The sequence below is a fragment of the Trachemys scripta genome, chromosome 2 (assembly GCF_013100865.1).
Source record: "Trachemys scripta elegans isolate TJP31775 chromosome 2, CAS_Tse_1.0, whole genome shotgun sequence".
Lineage (NCBI taxonomy): Eukaryota > Metazoa > Chordata > Testudines > Emydidae > Trachemys > Trachemys scripta.
The window spans coordinates 277,635,247-277,653,872 of NC_048299.1; the positions used below are offsets into that span (position 1 = coordinate 277,635,247).

At 51.8% G+C, this 18,626-nt stretch overlaps 1 protein-coding gene across 1 annotated transcript; it reads right to left on the reverse strand.

Annotated features, from left to right (window-relative positions):
* Positions 1–2,443: 2,443 nt before the first annotated feature.
* On the reverse strand, positions 2,444–4,369 carry LOC117871687 (ly6/PLAUR domain-containing protein 2-like). The gene is made up of 2 exons (XM_034759469.1): positions 4,170–4,369; positions 2,444–2,862 (listed from the first exon to the last, which is right to left on the reverse strand). Exons 1-2 carry the CDS (start codon positions 4,252–4,254, stop codon positions 2,651–2,653), a joined length of 297 nt encoding a protein of 98 aa, XP_034615360.1. The 5' UTR covers positions 4,255–4,369; the 3' UTR covers positions 2,444–2,650.
* Between the last annotated feature and the right edge of the window lie 14,257 nt (positions 4,370–18,626).

An 18,626-nucleotide genomic window follows, 5' to 3' on the forward strand; every position in this document is an offset into this window, starting at 1 on the left:
GAAAAATTCCCAAACGGCTCTTTTCACAAGTGATCTTTTGAAGAGGAACACCTGACTCAGAGGACATAAATCCTGCTGCTGTCTCGGACTCTTGTAAACACAAGAACATAAGAACGCCCGTACTGGGTCAGACCAAAGGTCCATCCAGCCCAGTATCCTGTCTGCCGACAGTGGCCAATGCCAGGTGCCCCAGAGGGAATGAACAGAACAGGGAATCATCAAGTGATCCATCCCTTGTCATCCACTTCCAGCTCCTGGCAAACAGAGGCTAGGGACACTCAGAGCATGGGGCTGCATCCCTGACCATCCTGGCTAATAGCCATGGCTGGACCTATTTTCCATGAATGTATCTAGTTCTTTTTTGAACCCACATAAACTTTTGGCCTTCACAACATCCCCTGGCAATGAGTTCCACAGGTTGACTGTGTGTTGTGTGAAGTACTGTACTTCCTTTGGTTTGTTTTAAACCTGCTGCCTATTAATGTCATTGGGTGACCCCTGGTTCTTGTGTTATGTGAAAGAGTAAATAACACTTCCTTAGTCACTTTCTCCACACCAGTCAAGGTTTTATAGACCTCTGTTATATCCCCTCTTCATCGTCTCTTTTCCAAGCTGAAAAGTCCCAGACTTGTGACTCTCAGGTTATCCTACCAAGGCTGTCTCTTGATACTGCTGTCTCTCCCCTACCTGTATCTTACAAGCACCATGAGCCACGCTTGGAAGTTCTCCTGCACTGGAAAGCTGAAAGGTCAGCTTCCAGTTAGACAAACTGGAAGCATGCCCCTGTTTACTGGGAGCTCCTTATACCTTACACTGAGATTCACTAGGGAGATGCATGATGACTGAGCAATGAGTGCCCCCTCTGCGTGGTGTTTCTCAATCTCTGGAGCTTCCTCTCATTTCCTGGCTGGATCTGTCCATTCTCACAGTCAGTCTGGCCTGTTTCCATCCCTTCTGCCCAACTCTCCCATTATTTACTGAATCTTCTCTTGGAGTGCAGCCTCCTTCCCAGGGATAATATTATTAATTTATTATTGCCATTCCTCTAGGGGCTCTCGTTATCGATCTGGACCCCACTGTGCTAGGCGCTGTACAATTTATAGGTGCCATCCTTCCCAGGGCAGCATTCACCAGGGGGGGAATTCACCCCATGCAGAGAGGCCAGAACAATGTCTAACCACCACTTGAATCCTCCATAGACTTCAATCGGACTCAAGTGGCGCCTAGCCCTTGGGCAGGCTCGCAGCACAAGGATGAATGTCACCTAGCAGATGGGCCATGGCAATGCAGACTTTCCCTCAGCCCTTAACTGGAGGGAACACCTCTGGAGTGAAAGGGGAGTGCACCGACCAACCCACGAGCGTCTCTTCAGGGCACTGCCACTGTCTCATGGGTTAATGCAATCCATTGCCAGGCAGCTTTATTCTGAAGCCCATCATTCATGCCTGCTCTTTCCTCACCACGTACTAAGGAATTAAATAACTGTTCCCAATAAATCGGGGAGGGAGGAGAGGCCAGGGAAAGGGCCCTTTTTCAATGGATACTTGACATTAATGTGGAGAAGGTGGAGAGATGGTAGGAAGCTATTAGAGAAGGCATCAGCTGCAGGGGAGAAGGCTCTCGTCCCACCAGCTCTGTTGAAATGACATGAAAGGACAGAAGAGGTCAGAGCTAAGGGTCTGGGAGGGAGCAGAGAGGGAGATAAAGGAAGACAGACAACAACGGCAGGCATTCCCAAACCAGATTCTGAAATAAAGCCCTGATTCAGCAAAGCACTTAACCGCCTTGCTTCAGTCCCACAAAGTCTTCTGCAGAGTGCGCAGCTTAGAACTGAGACCGAACTCCCGTCACTTGTTGCCTAACTAGCATTTCAAGCCAGAATTGAAGGTCAAAAAAGAATCCTCTAGTAGATTTCAGCATAGAAAAGCTGAACTATAAATAACTTTAATTATTACGGTTGATTAAGCAATTAATTCCTGCTCGTTATTATTCCTCTTAAACAGGGACACAAAAGAACAGAAGAATGTCACACACCTAGATCAGATCATTGGCACATCAAGTCCAGACCCCTGCCTTGTGCTTCAGAGCTAGGTCAAAGACCCCTTACTCATCATGCACTGAGAATGAAATTTACTCTGTGTAAAGGGACAGCACAAAAGCTATGGTGCTGAGGGGTTGTACTGGCGCACTGCATACAGGTGAATTTCACCCCAAACTGGTTGTTTAACAATGATGTCTGTAGAACAGGGGCGTGTGAAATAGCCATTTGCTAGGGGTGTTGGTCACAAGGGTCATGCACTTAATTCGAATAGTTAGGTCTTGAGTAACTGGGTGTGCTGTGGAATTTTCCGCAACTAACTGACACAACAAAGACATTCCAGTACAGATTAGCATTTAATTTAATTTAACAAGGAGCTGGTAGAGAGATTGTCCGACTGGGCATTCCTGAGCCAGGTCCCTTTATCAACGGGGACAGGAAGGCAGAGATAACATCTTTCCAAGGGGCCACCGTGTCTAAGAAAGCGAAGAAGCATCTTCCAACAAGTGTCCAAGGCCACCCATTGGGAATGTAGATGGCAAGTGCAGCCAAGAGGGGCTTGGCTCTTGTTGGGTGGTTCTTCGGGTGTAAAGGCTTCACCTGCCTGGCTCCTCACAGCCCAGTCCTGAGGAGGACGCAGAGGAAACTGGCTGAAATCCCCATCACCACGTAGCTGATTTGTATGCTGACCGCCCCATCCACGTTGCACAAGTCAGAGTTACAGCAGAAGGTGGGGCGAGAGCCCCCGATTTCATCCACGTCGGACGGGATGCATTTCTGAGCGCACCCCTTGACGACGGTTGAGTCGCCCACGAAGGGGAAAACTACAACATTTCAAAGCGAGAGAGAAGAAAGGGGTATTAAAGGGAGGATTTGGGAGGGGAGGGGACAAGTTCCAGCCCTGCGGGGAGCACTGAACATCTGTCCCATTTGGATTCCAGCTCCAATTCCAAAAAGGTTCAGGGTTGGACCAGCTGGGAACTAAACCACCAACCCTTTTGCTGGTCTCCTATGTAGAGAATGCCCTACATACGTTCCTTGGGGTCTATCTTGGTCTCTTTGGGCGCTGACCCATCTCTGCTGTCCTTCCTGCATGTGCCTAGCTCGGTGAATGTACAGGCAGTTCCACTGGGGCGGCCACAAGCTAAGCAGGGACACCTGGCGCATGCCCCTGGCTTTACTGGGTGTCATCTGTCTCCCTGCAGACACGATCCATTGCCTCTCTCTGGAAAAGTGTCTCTTTACTCAGCAAAGCGCCAATGCAGCCTCGTCTGGAGAGGTGCCGAGAACACTCTGAACTCAAGGGATCCAGTTTAGGTTCCTAAGAGCCCAGTGATTCAGGCACCCACCCAGTCCGCCAGCTCCCGTCACGCTTTCATTATTTATCCACAACAGGAGAGACTGACGCTGTCCCCATTGGGATGCCCCAGAGCTCAGGGGTTAGAGCATCGTCTAAGAGACAGGAGATCTTTCGCCCGTGCTGGCAGGGAGGGGAATTGAACCTGGGTCTCCCACATGCCAGGCAAGTGCTCTAACCGCCTGATGCTTTGTGTGGCACATAGCAGGCACCTAACCCATTCCTGCAAGAAACCCCCGACGTGCCTAAGCTGCAGTTGGTTCCCATTTGCAAATCACTAGCAGAGACAGGTGCCTCCCTGCACCTATTGCCGAGAGGGGTGGGACTTAGCAAACCCCCCTCTCATCAGCCTCTCCCATTGGCTAGAGGCGTGTCCCCACCTAGCGTGCCGGCTTTTGTGAATTGTAGTCTGAGGCGCCTGTCTCTCCCTCTTCATTGTACAGGAGCCTAGGTCCCTAACTCAGGCTTCGTGGCTCCCGGGGCGGTTCCTGTGATTTGCCAGGGCACTAAAAGTTACACGCCGTGACGCTGAGCATAGCGACACCTAAGTCCCTTTGTGGATCTGGACCTAAGTGACTCGCCCAACACGAGTCCAACTGAGTCAATGACAGAGCTAAGACTAGAATCCACTGCTCCCAAGTACCCGCGTTGCAGCCTGGGTCCATCGCTAGCAATCACAGGGGAACTCTGATCCCTGGGGTTGGGGCTGGATGGACGTTCTTCCTTTTCCTACATGTGAGCACAGGCTTCTCCCTCTGGGAGTCTCTTCCTTACCTTCCTCTAGGGAGTACATGACTGTCTTGCACACGATGTCATTCGTGGAGCAGTTGCTGATGGTCATGCACAGGGAGGCGCTCATCGGCTCCAGGCATGTGTAACACTGCAAGGCGTGGGCTGCAAAGAGGAACAAAACGGGGTTGCCTTCATGGGGAGCAACAGGTGCTGTCTGCCCTTCTAGATCACCCCTGTTAGGGAAACCGCCACAGCGTCACTCCCCTAAGGCAGTTCTCGGAATGTGGTGCCGTAGGACCCGGCAGTTCCCTATACATCTTGTCTGATGCATGGAGGGGCATGCTGCAAAATCCACACGCCATGTCTTCGGTGTCACGCCAGGTTACTGTTAAACGGCCTCCAGGCATGCGGGTATCAGAGGTTAAGCCAGTCCTTGGAGAGCATCATTTCAAAGAGGTTTGTCTGTCGGCTTTGTAACAATTAGCTAACCAGACCCGTCTCACACAGTTATCTGAGTGGCAGAAACCTCAGCCAGCTAATCACATCCAGAATAATGGACGGGCTGAACTGGTAAATGGTAAATAAGCCCCCCCGGCTTTCACAATAAGCCAAAAATCAAGCTAATCCCATTTCAAACCAAGCCAATCCCCAAGAACCCCACCACTCTGTGACTAGATCCCCCCGGCGTGCAGTCTGGGACTGTGGGGGGCCCACTGTGCACCCCGACTCTCTCCCCCCATTGCCCCTGCTTGCCGGGAGCCGATCAAAAAAAAAAAAAGACGCAACAAGCTACAAGCCTAACAAGCCAAAAACTAGCCAACAAGCAACTCACCAATTAAGCCAAAAACAAGCCCAATTTCTGTGTTTTTTTCACGGGTTTAGCATGTCTGCACCAGAGTGCTGTAAAGACACCTTATAAATAGTATACAGATGCCTTCTTGTAATCAGACCCTCGGCCTATAAGCTCTTTGGATCAGGGGCTGTTTTTATTTTGCACTTTCTCCAGCGCTAAGCACGTGGTCAGCACTTACCACAGGAGAGTCCTTGGGGCCGCTGGGTAAGAGCTCATTGTCGAGAGCTAGAATTAGGCCCAGGGGATTTGTGTGGGCATGAGGGACGTCAGGCAGGCCCCAGGCTAGGACTAGTCTGTGCTGAGATGTTGGTTCCACATCCAAAAGTGGGTCTCACATTATTTTAAAAAGTTAAACATTTCAACACAGGACAAATATTATACCATAAGCAAGTCCTTCTACCAGGAGAAAATAACTCTGGAAAGCATTTGCTAGATAAACTTCCTCTCAGGAGAAAGGCCCTCTGAAAACCAACCAACCAATCAACCCCCCAGCAGGGCCGGTGCAAGGAAGTTTCACACCCTAGGCGAAACTTCCACCTTGCCCCCCACACCAGCCTTGCGGCAGCTCCTCCCCCAGCCTGGGGAGCCGTGCGGCAGCTCCCCCCCCCCGCCCTGAGGCACTCCCCCACGGCAGCTCCCCACCCCCTGGCCCGGGGATCTGTGTGGCAGCTCTGACCCAGGGGAACCCCTGGGCTGCCGGCGGCGGCTCAGACTCCCTCTCCCTCCCAGCGCAGCGGCCACTGTTAAAAAAAAAAAAAAAAATTGGGGGCGCCACTTTTTGGCACCCCCAAATCTTGGCGCCCTAGGCAACTGCCTAGTTGGCCTAAATGGTAGCACCGGCCCTGCCCCCCAGCTTCTAACCTGAGGCTTTTTATAAATGCGGGCAGAGCCCAAACAAGCTGCAGGTGAGCGAATTCCACCCCAATTAGACCCCCAAAAGATCCCTCAGAAAACTGGACCCAGCTGCTCCCTCAGGCTTTCTCATGTAGAGCTGGTCACTCTGCGGTGCTTGCTGTGGTCTGGCTGAGCTCTTTGAAAATTAAATGATACAGCTCCCGTATTTAACAAAGCACTAAACTTAGCATTGGAGCAGTAGCTCTGCCAGTGGCCTTGATGTCTACCCTATTAGCTACCAGCAGAGTAAAAGTGACAGGATTTTCGTTTCTCTGAGTCAGTAACGGGGAAGTATAAAGGGATCTTAATAGCAATAAGATTTAGGCCCTGAGCGTGTGCACTGTATGTTTAAATGAATGTCCTTTGAGTCAGCAAGATGTCATCAAATATTGGTGGATAAGCTAACAACTAGTGTATTATTATTGTTTTATTTGTAAAGCGGCCCTGCCTGGCCAGACACTCAGGGTGCTGTGCAGTTTAGAGCATGGTTGGAAATGGAATGAAGTAATCCTATGAAAACAGATACAGCCAAATAATGAGGCTTTATTGAAAAAGGGGGAAAGGTCCTCCAGAGAATCATAGAATATCAGGGTTGGAAGGGACCTCAGGAGGTCATCTAGTCCAACCCCCTGCTCAAAGCAGGACCAATTCCCAACTAAATCATACCAGCCAGGGCTTTGTCAAGCCTGACCTTAAAAACCTCTAAGGAAGGAGATTCCACCACCTCCCTAGGTAACCCATTCCAGTGCTTCACCACCCTCCTAGTGAAAAAGTTTTTCCTAATATCCAACCTAAACCTCCCCAACTACAACTTGAGACCATTACTCCTTGTTCTGTCATCTGATACCACTGAGAACAGTCTAGATCCATCCTCTTTGGAACCCCTTTTCAGGTAGTTGAAAGCAGCTATCAAATCCCTCCTCATTCTTCTCTTCTGCAGACTAAACAATCCCAGTTCCCTCAGCCTCTCCTCATAAGTCATGTGCTCCAGACCCCTAATCATTTTTGTTGCCCTCCGCTGGACTCTTTCCAATTTTTCCACATCCTTCTTGTAGTGTGGGGCCGAAAACTGGACACAGTATTCGAGATGAGGCCTCACCAATGTTGAATAGAGGGGAACGATCACGACCCTCGATCTGCTGGCAATGCCCCTACTTATACAGCCCAGAATGTCATTAGCCTTCTTGGCAACAAGGGCACACTGTTGACTCATATCCAGCTTCTCGTCCACTGTAACCCCTAGGTCCTTTTCTGTAGAACTGCTTCCTAGCCATTCGGACCCACAGATTAAAACATGTGGAATCAGCTAGGGTGGGGAGCTGTAAAGCCACTCCTCTCTCTGAACAGGATAGATACTTAACCCTAACTGTTCATTGTTTATTAGAAACCACATAACAATCAGGGGTAGAGGCAACAAAATTCATTATTGAATACACAGCATCAAATTAGCATGAGCTCTGACCGGCTTTGACCACCTTAGCTCAGACAGTGATGGATCATCCATCGCTTGTCTCTGTATTGGGTGCTTGGGCAGCAAGATGGGTGGCATCTTAGAAAATACCTGCAACAAGCAGATTTTACTCACGTCAAGTAGACAAGGGCCGATACAACTAGTTAGTTAGATCTTAGTGAGGGCAAATAGTCTGTTTATTTATTGGACTCTTTAATACCCCAGAAAGAGTTCATTGGGACTTTGGGACTTGACCAGAGGGCCAAGCCACTGAAGACCCGCCAAGGTCGGCCAGCAGCCTGGTGGAGGTACCAGGGGTAAGAGAAGGACTGAAATACCACACCCGGCCACCAGGAGGCACTGGAGAGATGAGTGCCCCTTCAGTCTGCCTTATTTATTTAGTTTGTAAGCTCCTCCACATTAACACAAGCTTGTGTTAAGCAAATAAACGCCTTTCTTCTTAGCATATTATTCACCTCACAAAGCAAAGTCTGCTCCTATCTACTCCATGCTGCTCTCTGCTCTGCTCTGCATTCAGATCTCAGGCAGCTCTTGCTGGGTCAGCATTCAGATCCGGCTGTGTTGTTCTATGACGGGTGGCCATTTGAACGCTCCAACCACACCCAACACCCTTAGGTCACAACAGCGGCTGGTCCCCGCAGTTATACCCCGTTGTCGTGTCATTTCTGTAAATGAGGGGCCAAAATACTGTCATCACATGTAAGCCCAGAGCTCACACTGATTTCAATGGGAGACATCTGCTCACATCCACAGGCAGAAATTGACACTGATGCTGTTTTCTTTAAAGAAGCGTGGCTTGATGGATGATAATCTGAGGGCGATTTCTATACTAACTAGAACTGGGCAAATACTGCCAAAAATATTCATGAACATTCATTGGAATAAAACCCACGGATTCAGAATTCGCAACCTTTTTTCTGTTCAAATATTGTGTTCTATTTTGCTGAAATGCTTGTTTCTGGAAAGCAAAATTATTATTGAAGTGAGTCAATAACTGCATATGAAGGGACGTGGCCTGACGAAGAAACTTGAAATCTCTTTGCGTCCCTTCCTTCTGTTTATAGAAGTTCAGGGAACTGCGATCATACCAGAAACCCAGTATCAATAGTAGTGACTACTCGAAACAACACGTGTTCTCCCGGAAGCGCCCGGCTACTGCTGGCATGTCTCTGGGTGCTCCTGGCGGGGATGGGAAATCGGCCAATGGGAGCTGCGGGTAGGGTGACCAGATCACAGGGATGAAATATCGGGACGTGGGGAGGGGCGGGGGGGGGGGGAAGCAGTTTCGCAGAGGCAGGGAGCATTAGCAGGCCCCAGCCGCGCTGCCGGATTGCACACAGTGCCCCGGCCGTGTGCGCTGTCCTCCCCGCGGAGCCTCCCGCCCCCCAGCCCGCCCCGGGCACATGCTGCGCGTCCTGCCGCCGGCGGGGAGCCCCGCGCCTCTCCCGCTCAGCTGTGCTCCAGCGGCTCCTTCCCGGCGGGGCGAGCCACTGGAGCGCAGCCAAGCGGGAGAGGCGCAGGGCTGCCCAACAGCGGCAGGGAAGTTTATCGGTTTGGGGGACCGCCCCGCCTGGGACAAGTCTCGCCCCCACAGCCTCTCTCTACCGCGTCTCCCCAGCGAGCGGCCCACGCCCCCGGGTCGTGCCGCCTACCCAGGCCCTGCCCGCTCCGCGCTGCCCCCGGACCCACTGCGCTGCCCCGTGGGCTGCAGGGCTGGAGCAGCCTCCACGCTGCACTGCAGTGCTCCCGGCCCGGCCGGCCATGGCCCGAGTACCCAGGCAGCTGCACGGAGGAGTCTCCTCCCCAGGCCCAGCTCAGGATCCAATGGGGCAGTGAGGGGGCGGGGTTGGGGGTGGAGATTTGGGAAGGGATCCAATGGGGGAAGGAGGGGGCAGAGTCGGGGCGGCGGGGGGGGCGAGAGCCCCTCTGGGCTCCGTCTGTGCGCCGGAGTGGAGGGCAAATTTGCTTCTTTGTCCAGTGTCCCGACCGAACATCAGTTGGGACGTGGGACCAACAAGCAAATATCGGGACAGTCCCGATAAAATCGGGACGTCTGGTCACCCTAGCTGCGGGGGCGGTGCTTGTGGGGGCGGTGCTTGCAGGCACGGGCAGCACACAGAGATCCGCTGCCTCCCTCCCCCCACGGGGCACGCAGAGACGTGCCAGCAGCAGCCAACCACAGCCGCTTCCGGGAGTGGCATAGGGCCACAGCATGCAGGCAGCCTGCCTGAGCCCTTCTGCGCCACCGGCCAGGAGCTGCCTGTGGCAAGTGCCTCCCGGTCAGAACCTGCACCTGGCACCCCCTCCTCCACCCCAAAACTCTGCACCAGCCTGGAGCTCCATTCTGTACCCAAACTCCTTCCCAGACCCCACAGCCCCTCCTGCACCCCAATCCCCTGCCCCAGCCCAGAGCCCCCTCTTGCACCAAACTCCCTCCAAGACCCCGCACTCCCTCCTGTACCCCAATCCCCTGCCCCAGCCCAGAGCCCCCTCCTGTACCCAAACTCCCTCCCAGACCCCGCACTCCCTCCTGCACCCTAATCCCCTGCCCCAGCCCAGAGCCCCCTCCTGCACCCAAACATTCCCTCCATTCATACAGTAGAAATGTGCAGCACATGACAACTTACCAAAACTTGTGGCGTGGCCCCCCGGGGGAAATTATTTCCCACCCCTGCTCCACCGCATGAGCTAAAAGCCAACAGGCCGTAGAGCAGACTCATTGTATCTCTCTCTCTAAGTGGGCTCAGAGCCACTAGATGGGACAGAGCACCGCACCCAGGAGGTTGTGGGTTACACACGCTTAAAGTGTCTGCATGAAACCTCCCGTGTTTGTTTGATGGATTGGCACAGGCACCCTGTAATCCTTCCAGACTGCACAGCTGTGCAAGTGAAGATATGAACCTGTTCTTAAATACCACTCACAGTGCAGATGCCCCACAGACATGGCGGGTGCCATGCACTACCGTGGGTAAAAACCGATTGAGACTTTTGACCTGCATCACAGCAGTAGCTCCATGCAAAAAAAAAAAAAAAACCAGCGAACCCTCAAAACAACACACACACACCCCTAGGAACTTTTTGAAAAAGGGCTATGGAAGGAGTTTATATCTGCAGAACCCCTTGCTCAATTGACCTCAAATTTGGGTCACTAGCCCTACTTTTCACTTCCAGGAGGCACAGCAAATTTCAAGAAAATCCATGCAAGCCTGCAGATTTTAGAGCACTGAGAAGCGCTGTCCTTTGAACAGGAAGACTAGGCCCAGGAGAGGAAGGGCTCCTCTGCTCCTCCACCTGCAGCCCAGGCGGCTCTGAAAGATGTGAAGTGGCCCTTTCCCTCTCAAAAAAAGAAGAACAGGAGTCTCTCAGTGCGACGCTCTCTGCTGATCTCCCCAAGGAGATGATACAACCAGCAACACTAGCTCTGAGACATGGGAACTGCTCCATTCCTCTCAGTGGCTGTTCCCATCCCCCTCCTGAGTGCTTTAGAGCCAGGCGATATGCATGAAGGATGCCTCTCCTCAGCTCCCCACCCAGAGGGGCAGGGCTTCCCCGGATCCTGGGTCACATAGGGGGCCCACCCCAAGCCAGGTCACCTGAGGGGGGCAGGGGCAAGGGTCCAGCTCCTGTAGATGGGCACATGCCCCCCATCCTGGCACACATACGGGGGCAGTGAGCGGGGCTCTGAGACCCCCAGCGGGGCAAGGCTCCCATATCCCAGCTCATATGACCAGGGGAGGGAGAGGGGTTCAGATGCCCCTACTGGGGCAAGAGCCCCCCAGATCTGGGCACACACATGGAGGAGGAGAATGTGAAGCTGACAGGTGCCCTCCCACCCCTATTCTCCCCCAATTCCCTGCCACTCACCCCCTTGTCCCCTTTCCCATTGTCCCACCCTCCACACGCTCCCTAAGCCCCATGCTGCCCTCCCCTGAGACCTCAAACTCTCCCCTTCCCTCCCCTTCCACCTGTCCCCATTTAGCCCCCTCCTCATTATCCCCCTCCCCTCGCTGAAGCCCCAAGCCCCTCTTCCCCGGTCCCCGCACCCCCTAATACTCCTCCCCACCCGGGAAGCATTCGCAGATCTAATTTTGCTTGCATCCCCACCAAACAACAACATGGAGGGGGAACGCAAACAAAGAGAGCCAACATAAGGGGCTACCCAGGAAAGGGGGGGGGAGAGAGACAAAAGAGAGGGGACGCACAGATAGGGGAGGAAGAACATAAGTGACATAAATGGGAGGGGACACACACACAAAGGGGGGGCATCACTGGGGGAGACGCACAGAAAACCAGGGCCACAAGTGGGAGACACTTTTGCCGTAGTGGAGATGGGGGTGCCAAGTGGAGGGGGCGAGCCAGAAAGGGGGAGGGAGAAATAGGCTGTCAATAGCAAGAGAAACAGGGGACCTTGTAGGGTGGGAGAGAGAATGGGTGGGGGGCTCAACCCCACCCTGAGAAAGGACTGAGAGGGTCCATGTCCCCGGAGGGGCGGATAGAGATGAGAAAAGCTCAATGGCTTCTCTGGGAGAGGTAGGAGGGGAGGGAACTGGACTCCTCTCCTTCTCCTGAGCCCCCTGGGGGAGGAGGAAGGGGGTGAAGAGGAAGGCTCCTGGAACTCAAAATGGCGGCTCCTATTAGTCTGGATAAGAACAGATGGCAATCTCCGGCCATCAGCAGGGTGGCCCCGGCCGCCGCACAGATGCTACATGAGTTTCCCTGACAGGAAGGAGTTCCCGCTCGAGGCATTCCCACTCACTGAAGTCCTGAGGGTTTCATATCTCCCACGCTGGGATCTGGGCCATAATGCCCCCGAACATTACGCCGATCAGGGCTTGCCCAGCCATCACCACAAAATAGTGGCCATTTACCCTTGTCACAATAAAGCAATAGCCCTCTGTGAGAAGACCAGATGCAGGCCGCGCTTGTGGTTCGCACTCGGCAGCCCCCGAGGAGGGCAGAGAACAGGGACTGTCCCACATTCAGTCACACTGTGGCTTGCATAAGGTTCTTTGTTTCCTACGTGAGGGGGAATGAGGGGATCGCTGCTCTGTGCCCTGTGGTAACCCAGGCATCATCTTGAGCTGGAGAGAGATGGCAGCATAGCGAGGCAGCCCTTAGAAGAACACACTTGACCTGAACGGGAGTTGGATTGTGTCAACTCAAGTCCTTGTGCGGCAGGCTCACATGAGACTTTTCCCCCACGCAGCCAGACACAATAACAGTTCCTGCTTGGCCACCCACCCTGAGCGACAGGGACTGTGCTCTCATAACCCATCCCTGGTGGCACAGGTGACCCTGATAGGGAGGGGGCAAGTGCATCAGTGCGTCCAGTGACGTGCAATGGAATGATGTGAATCAAATTGAAATGCCAGTAGGCCATCTTGAATACCACCGTAAGGCCTGGGTGCAGTTAGGGGAACATGGGGGAGCTGCCCCCCCCAAATTGCAAGCCTCAGGCAGGTGCGGAATCCCCCCCCCCATGCATGGCCCCATTGGCCTGACTGAAGCTGCCCCCTCCCCAAATATAAAAGTCAAACTACACCTATGCTGAGGTCCCTTGTTCTGGGGAACAGCCTCCAGACGGCAGGTGTGCGAATCAGTCCCACAGGGGGACCTTGACTGGGTGGCCGAGCCCATCCTTTCCATCTCTAAGGGCCCAGGTGTCTATGAATCACATGTTTCAGAGTAGCAGCCGTGTTAGTCTGTATCCGCAAAAAGAACAGGAGTACTTGTGGCACCTTAGAGACTAACACATTTATTTGAGCATAAGCTTTCGTGGGCTACAGCATCCGAAGAAGTGGGCTGTAGCCCACGAAAGTTTATGCTCAAATAAATGTGTTAGTCTCTAAGGTGCCACAAGTACGCCTGTTCCTTTTATGAATCACATGTGGTGCATGAAACAAGACGCTGGAGAAGACAGCTGAAGCAGAGTGTGTAAAGGAGTGTAGAGACTCCTGGGTTTGTATCAGGCGAGAAGAACACCAGCCCGTGGGAATACGATCACGCAACAAACCCTCTAAAGCATCAGGCCTCATGGCAAAGGCAGAGCCAAGAGGGGATGAAAGAAATCACACATAAAGCCAAGTAATATCTATCAGTGGAGAGACATCCATTAATAGCTGCTGAAAGAATAGATCCTGGGTTAGGGATCCCAGCCTGAAACTTACTATTTTTGTAAGAGATGCTCTGAAACATCTGGGCAGGCTGCAAAGAGCACCTCTGTCACATCTGAAGAAGTGAGGTTCTTACCCACGAAAGCTTATGCTCCCAATACTTCTGTTAGTCTCAAAGGTGCCACAGGACCCTCTGTTGCTTTTTACAGATTCAGACTAACACGGCTACCCCTCTGATATCTGTCACATCAGGCCACCACCCATGACTTCACTGCTAGGTTCCCAGATCTTTCTGCAGTTGAAGTCAATGGCATTTGGTCACAGATGTCCCTTCATTCACCCTTCCTACCCCACCACAAAATCAGGGCTTGCTTAATAAAGCAGAATCTTACCTAGCTCCATGCACACAACCGCAGCCAGCAGAACACACAGAAGCCCCTTCATCTTGAGCAGCTCCTCGCAACCTGGAGCTCCTGGCAGGTAGCTTTATCAATGCACCTCTGGGTGGGTTTTTCCTTTTACTGATTCTGACCATTTCTTTCCCTCCCACCCACCCCCAGAGATCCAGCTGTACTGGAAAAGCAAGTCTGAGTCATACAGGGATTAAATCTCTAATTACAGAGCCCCACCTCCTGCTTTGCTGTACATTTTTTTTTAGATTTTTCACGCTGCTTGGGAAAGACAATAAGAGGTTGAATGGCAGACAATAGCTAAACTAATTCCACCCACCTTCTTTGCAACAAGGTGTGATCCCCATTCATCCCCTGGTTTTTCACAGCAAAGTGAGTGTTATCTAATCCCAGGCATCTCCAACTTCCCCTGAGCCTTGTTGACATTTCATCTTTTCTTTAGCAATTAGGAGCACCTGAGTAGTTTCTGTAATGACAGATGGGACTTTTAAGAGGCAGTGGTAGCAGCTGTGGGCCACAAGGGGTTAAACCTCAAGAGATTTCCCGCCCCACATTTTCCCCTTGAGAAGTGGCAGACCATGTGAGACCAGCAAGGGGTATGGGGACCATGGCAATAGCTGGTTAAATTCGAACCCTTTTCCATGTTGAGCCTCCAAAATACACACAAAGGGCCTCTGTGCAGATGCCAATTTGTGCTAACAAAAATCTGTGCCTAGAATTCTACAACTATTCACAGCTGCAGAGCTCAGCTCTGGGGCATCTGGCTGGGGTGTGAGGGCAAAAATTGCATCCATGGAATTGTAGACGGGAGTGAGAGACTCGTTTAAAAATTAGGACCCAAAATCTCCTTTAGCATGGAGGGGTCAGGGGAGAGAATGGGCGTCCATCCAACATGAAGGTTGTCACTTGATTCGCTGCTGCTGCTGAATGTAGAGCTGCCCAGAGTCACAGATTGCCAATGATTCCCAAGATGGGACTTGAATTCAGAAACTAGATGCCTTAAGCCTCAGAGAGGCTGGATGTGGCTGAAAGGAGGAGGGTTGAACTTCGATTTTTTTGTAAACCACAGCTGATGCCAACGTCTTTGACACCTCATCCTTCGACAGAAACTTTGAGAACCCAACTGTCAACTCATGCTGGGTCTGATACAAAAGACAAGATGGTGAAATGCCTTTAGTATCTGGTACAAATAATACTCATATCATTAACATAAAATCATCTGGTATCTCACGCTAGTGCAGAATGCAAAGGCCTACAGGTAAAGGGAGTATCTTCCCCTGAGTGTATTCAACCAGTCCCCCATGATCTGCACTGGCTGCCTTTGGGTTTCCAGGGGCAGTTTAAAGTCTTGAGTTGGACTTACCAAACCTAATTGAGAGACTACCACTCTCCCCTGTCTTCTCAGCTAGTTCTGCCTTCTCTATGTCTACCTTGTGCCTTCCTTGTATGTCCTGTATCATGTTGAGTGCAATGTTGGCGCTTAATACAGTCTGTCTGGAAGGCGGGGTGCTCCTGTTTTGAATGTGTTCTTCTGACAGGATTGCAACCACATGCTGACAGGTCCTGTTGTGTAGCTCTGCCAGATAACTTTGCAGCTGGAACCTTCGTTAGCCAGTCCGATTCCGATTCCTGTGGGGCGCATTTTATAAATAGAAAATAATAGCTGAGCTGAAGGGAGACAATCCCACCCAAAGGTTATTAAATTCTCATTCCTTAGGTTGTCACCAGGACCTTGAGATGGAATTAATTCCCGGGGATTCACTGCTGCCCATTTGTTGTCGTTGTTTAAAATTATATGGACCCAGTGTTTAACACAATAAAACACCCATCAGAGTAACCGCTATGCTAGAAACCTGGGTTAGGATCATGTTAGTTACTAGACTAGTAAAAGGGTCAGGACTTCAATTATTCTCAGACTAGCTACCAGATCCCCAGCTAGTGTAAACTGACATAGAATCATAGAATATCAGGGTTGGAAGGGATCTCAGGAAGTCATCTAGTCCAACCCCCTGCTCAAAGCAGGACCAACACCAACTAAATCGTCCCAGACAGGGCTTTGTCAAGCCGGGCCTTAAAAACCTCTAAGGAAGGAGACTCCACCACCTCCCTAGGTAACCCATTCCAGTGCTTCACCATCCTCCTCGTGAAATAGTGTTGCCTAATATCCAACCTAGACCTCCCCCACTGCAACTTGAGACCATTGCTCCTTGTTCTGACATATCTCCACTCAGGCTCCTTAACTTTAACTGAGGTTGTGTAAACTACAACTCCCACCATGCTTATGAAAGACATTTCGGAATGATCTACAGTAAATTCTTAGCTCCTTTTCTCCTGTGAATTCAGTGGACTGTAATATTTTGATAACATTTTATTGATTATGTTGGTTATGAATGTCCAGTAATTGTCTCAATCTCTAGACTATCTAGTGAAGAAGACTGTGGTGTCCCCTCACTATGTACAATATCCCTGCTCCAGGATGTCTCAGATTTCCCATTTGCCAAGCTGAGAACTTTACAAACTTTATAGCAAAGTGGAAATGTACTGACTGTGTCTGTTTTGTTATTCAGAAAAGAATGAATTGGAAGCATTGTTTGACTGGGTTTCTGGTATTAAATTGCCCAGAACAACATGTGCTATATGGGTGGATTCGTTTGGATGCCTGACATTTGATCTCATTTAAGCAGGTTTTTGGATGGAAGAAGTTTAATGACTCTGACACTTTGAGGAACACGCCTCCCCTTTTTGTTGAGCTCACATCCTATTTGTTTTGTGGTTTCATCGCCTCTCATCTGTGTCTAATAGGAAGGGGGTTTTGAACCAGAGGAATGTTAAGAGAATCAGTCACACAGACCTTTTTCAACTCTGCAAAAAGGTAAGTCACACTCTATGGCAACTGAAACGGTTTCTCCTCTTCCACCCAACCTATGCCATGGTTATGCAATACTGGCAAATCGCAAATAAACTTTCTGTCATGGAAAGATACAGCTCTGACATTATTCTGAACACATCCCCTCTTAGGTAGAGATCACACCCTAGTTGTGTTCTGCTTTCATTGACTGATAAGAAAGCCAAAAAAAAAAAAAATCCAGAAATCAAGCCAATGTCTGGCAGAGTAAAAGGCCAGCTGCCAACACGTGTTTGGGAAAAAACATTTGTTAAGGTAAAACACTTAATGCAAATTAGTGCAACCAAAACTGGATTTTGGAGGAATTTCATGCCATAAAAAGACGATGGGTCAGATTCTCGATCTGGGGCCCATGGGAAGACCCAGCTTCTGGCCATAACAGGCCAGCTGAGAATTCCTGCTAGTGAAAGGAGTTCTCAGCTGGGGCAGCCAACTTCTGTGCCAACTGAACCCCAACTTTGAGATCCGGCGCCCAGGGTCCTCTAGCTCACGCCTTATTCTGGCACAGAGCAGCCCCCAGAATCAGGGTGCTGTAACAGACTCTCTGACACCCCATCCAGGGCCGGCTTTAGGAAGTGCGGGGCCCAATTCGAACATTTTCGGCGGGGCCCCGGCAGGGATGACTTAAAAAAAAAATGTAAAAAAAAGCCTTTCATTTCTTAGCAACCAGTTCCCTATAAAAAGTTCTGATTTAAGGGACGTGCCACAGTATGTATTTTTTGTACCAATAGGGTTACCATACGTCCATATTTTCCCGGGAGGAATTTTTAAATTTAAAAATTTTAAAAATTCCTCCCAGACGGCGATTTAAGAACCAAAAAGCCTGACATGTCTGGGAAAATACGGATGTATGTTAACCCTACCTAAAGTTCTTTTTTAAAAAGATGGGCCTGAACTAGAAATGAGCTCCGTTTCACATGTGTGAGTCCCCACCATTCCCTGGGGGTGTGCTAGGGTGACCAGATGTCCCGATTTTATAGGGACAGTCCCGATTTTGGGGTCTTTTTCTTATATAGGCTCCTATTACCCCCCACCCAGTCCCGATTTTTCACACTTGCTGTCTGGTCACCCTAGTTGTGCACATGTGTGGGTCCCAGCTGCTCCCTGCCCCCCTCATTGAAACAGGTGTGCAGGGTTACTGCCCTGGGAACTGCAGGGCACCAGTGGACATGGGGCTGGCTGGAAGCAGGGCAGGGGCTGACTGGAGGTAGGGTCTGGCTGCAGGCAGGGCAAGGGGTGTGGGGCTGGCTGGAGACAGGGGTGTGTGGGGCAGGCTGGCTGGCTTCAGGCAGGGTCGCAGGGGGGTGCGGCAGGGGTTAGCAGTGCTGGAGACAGAGGAGTGCGGGACTGGCTGGCTTTAGGCAGGGGGGTGCGGCAGGGGTTGGCTGGAGACATGGCAGCGGGTGCGGGGCTGGCTATAGGCAGGGTAGGTGCGGGCAGGGGTGTGTGTGGGGCTGGCTGGCTTTGGGCAGGGCCGCAGGGGGGTGCAGCAGAGGTTGGCTGGAGACAGGGCAAGGGGTGCGGCAGGGGCTGGCTGCGGGCAGGGGGTGCAGGGCTGGCTGCAGGCAGGGCAGGCGGTGCGGGGCTGGCTGGAGACAAGGGCTGGTGCGGGCAGGGCAGGGAGTGTGGAGCTGGAGACAGGGCAGGGGGTGCGGGGCTGGCTGGAGACAGGGGCTGGCTGCAAGCAGGGCAGGGGGTGCGGCCGGGGCTGGTGCAGGCAGGGGGTGAGGGTACAGCCCACCCTGTATGGTAAGTGCCCCCTCCTCCTGCCTCCCCCACTGGGGTAGCAGCAGCAGCCCGGGGCTCGGGGGCTATTTGAAAGGCCCAGGGCTCCCCTGCTTCTACTGCCCCGG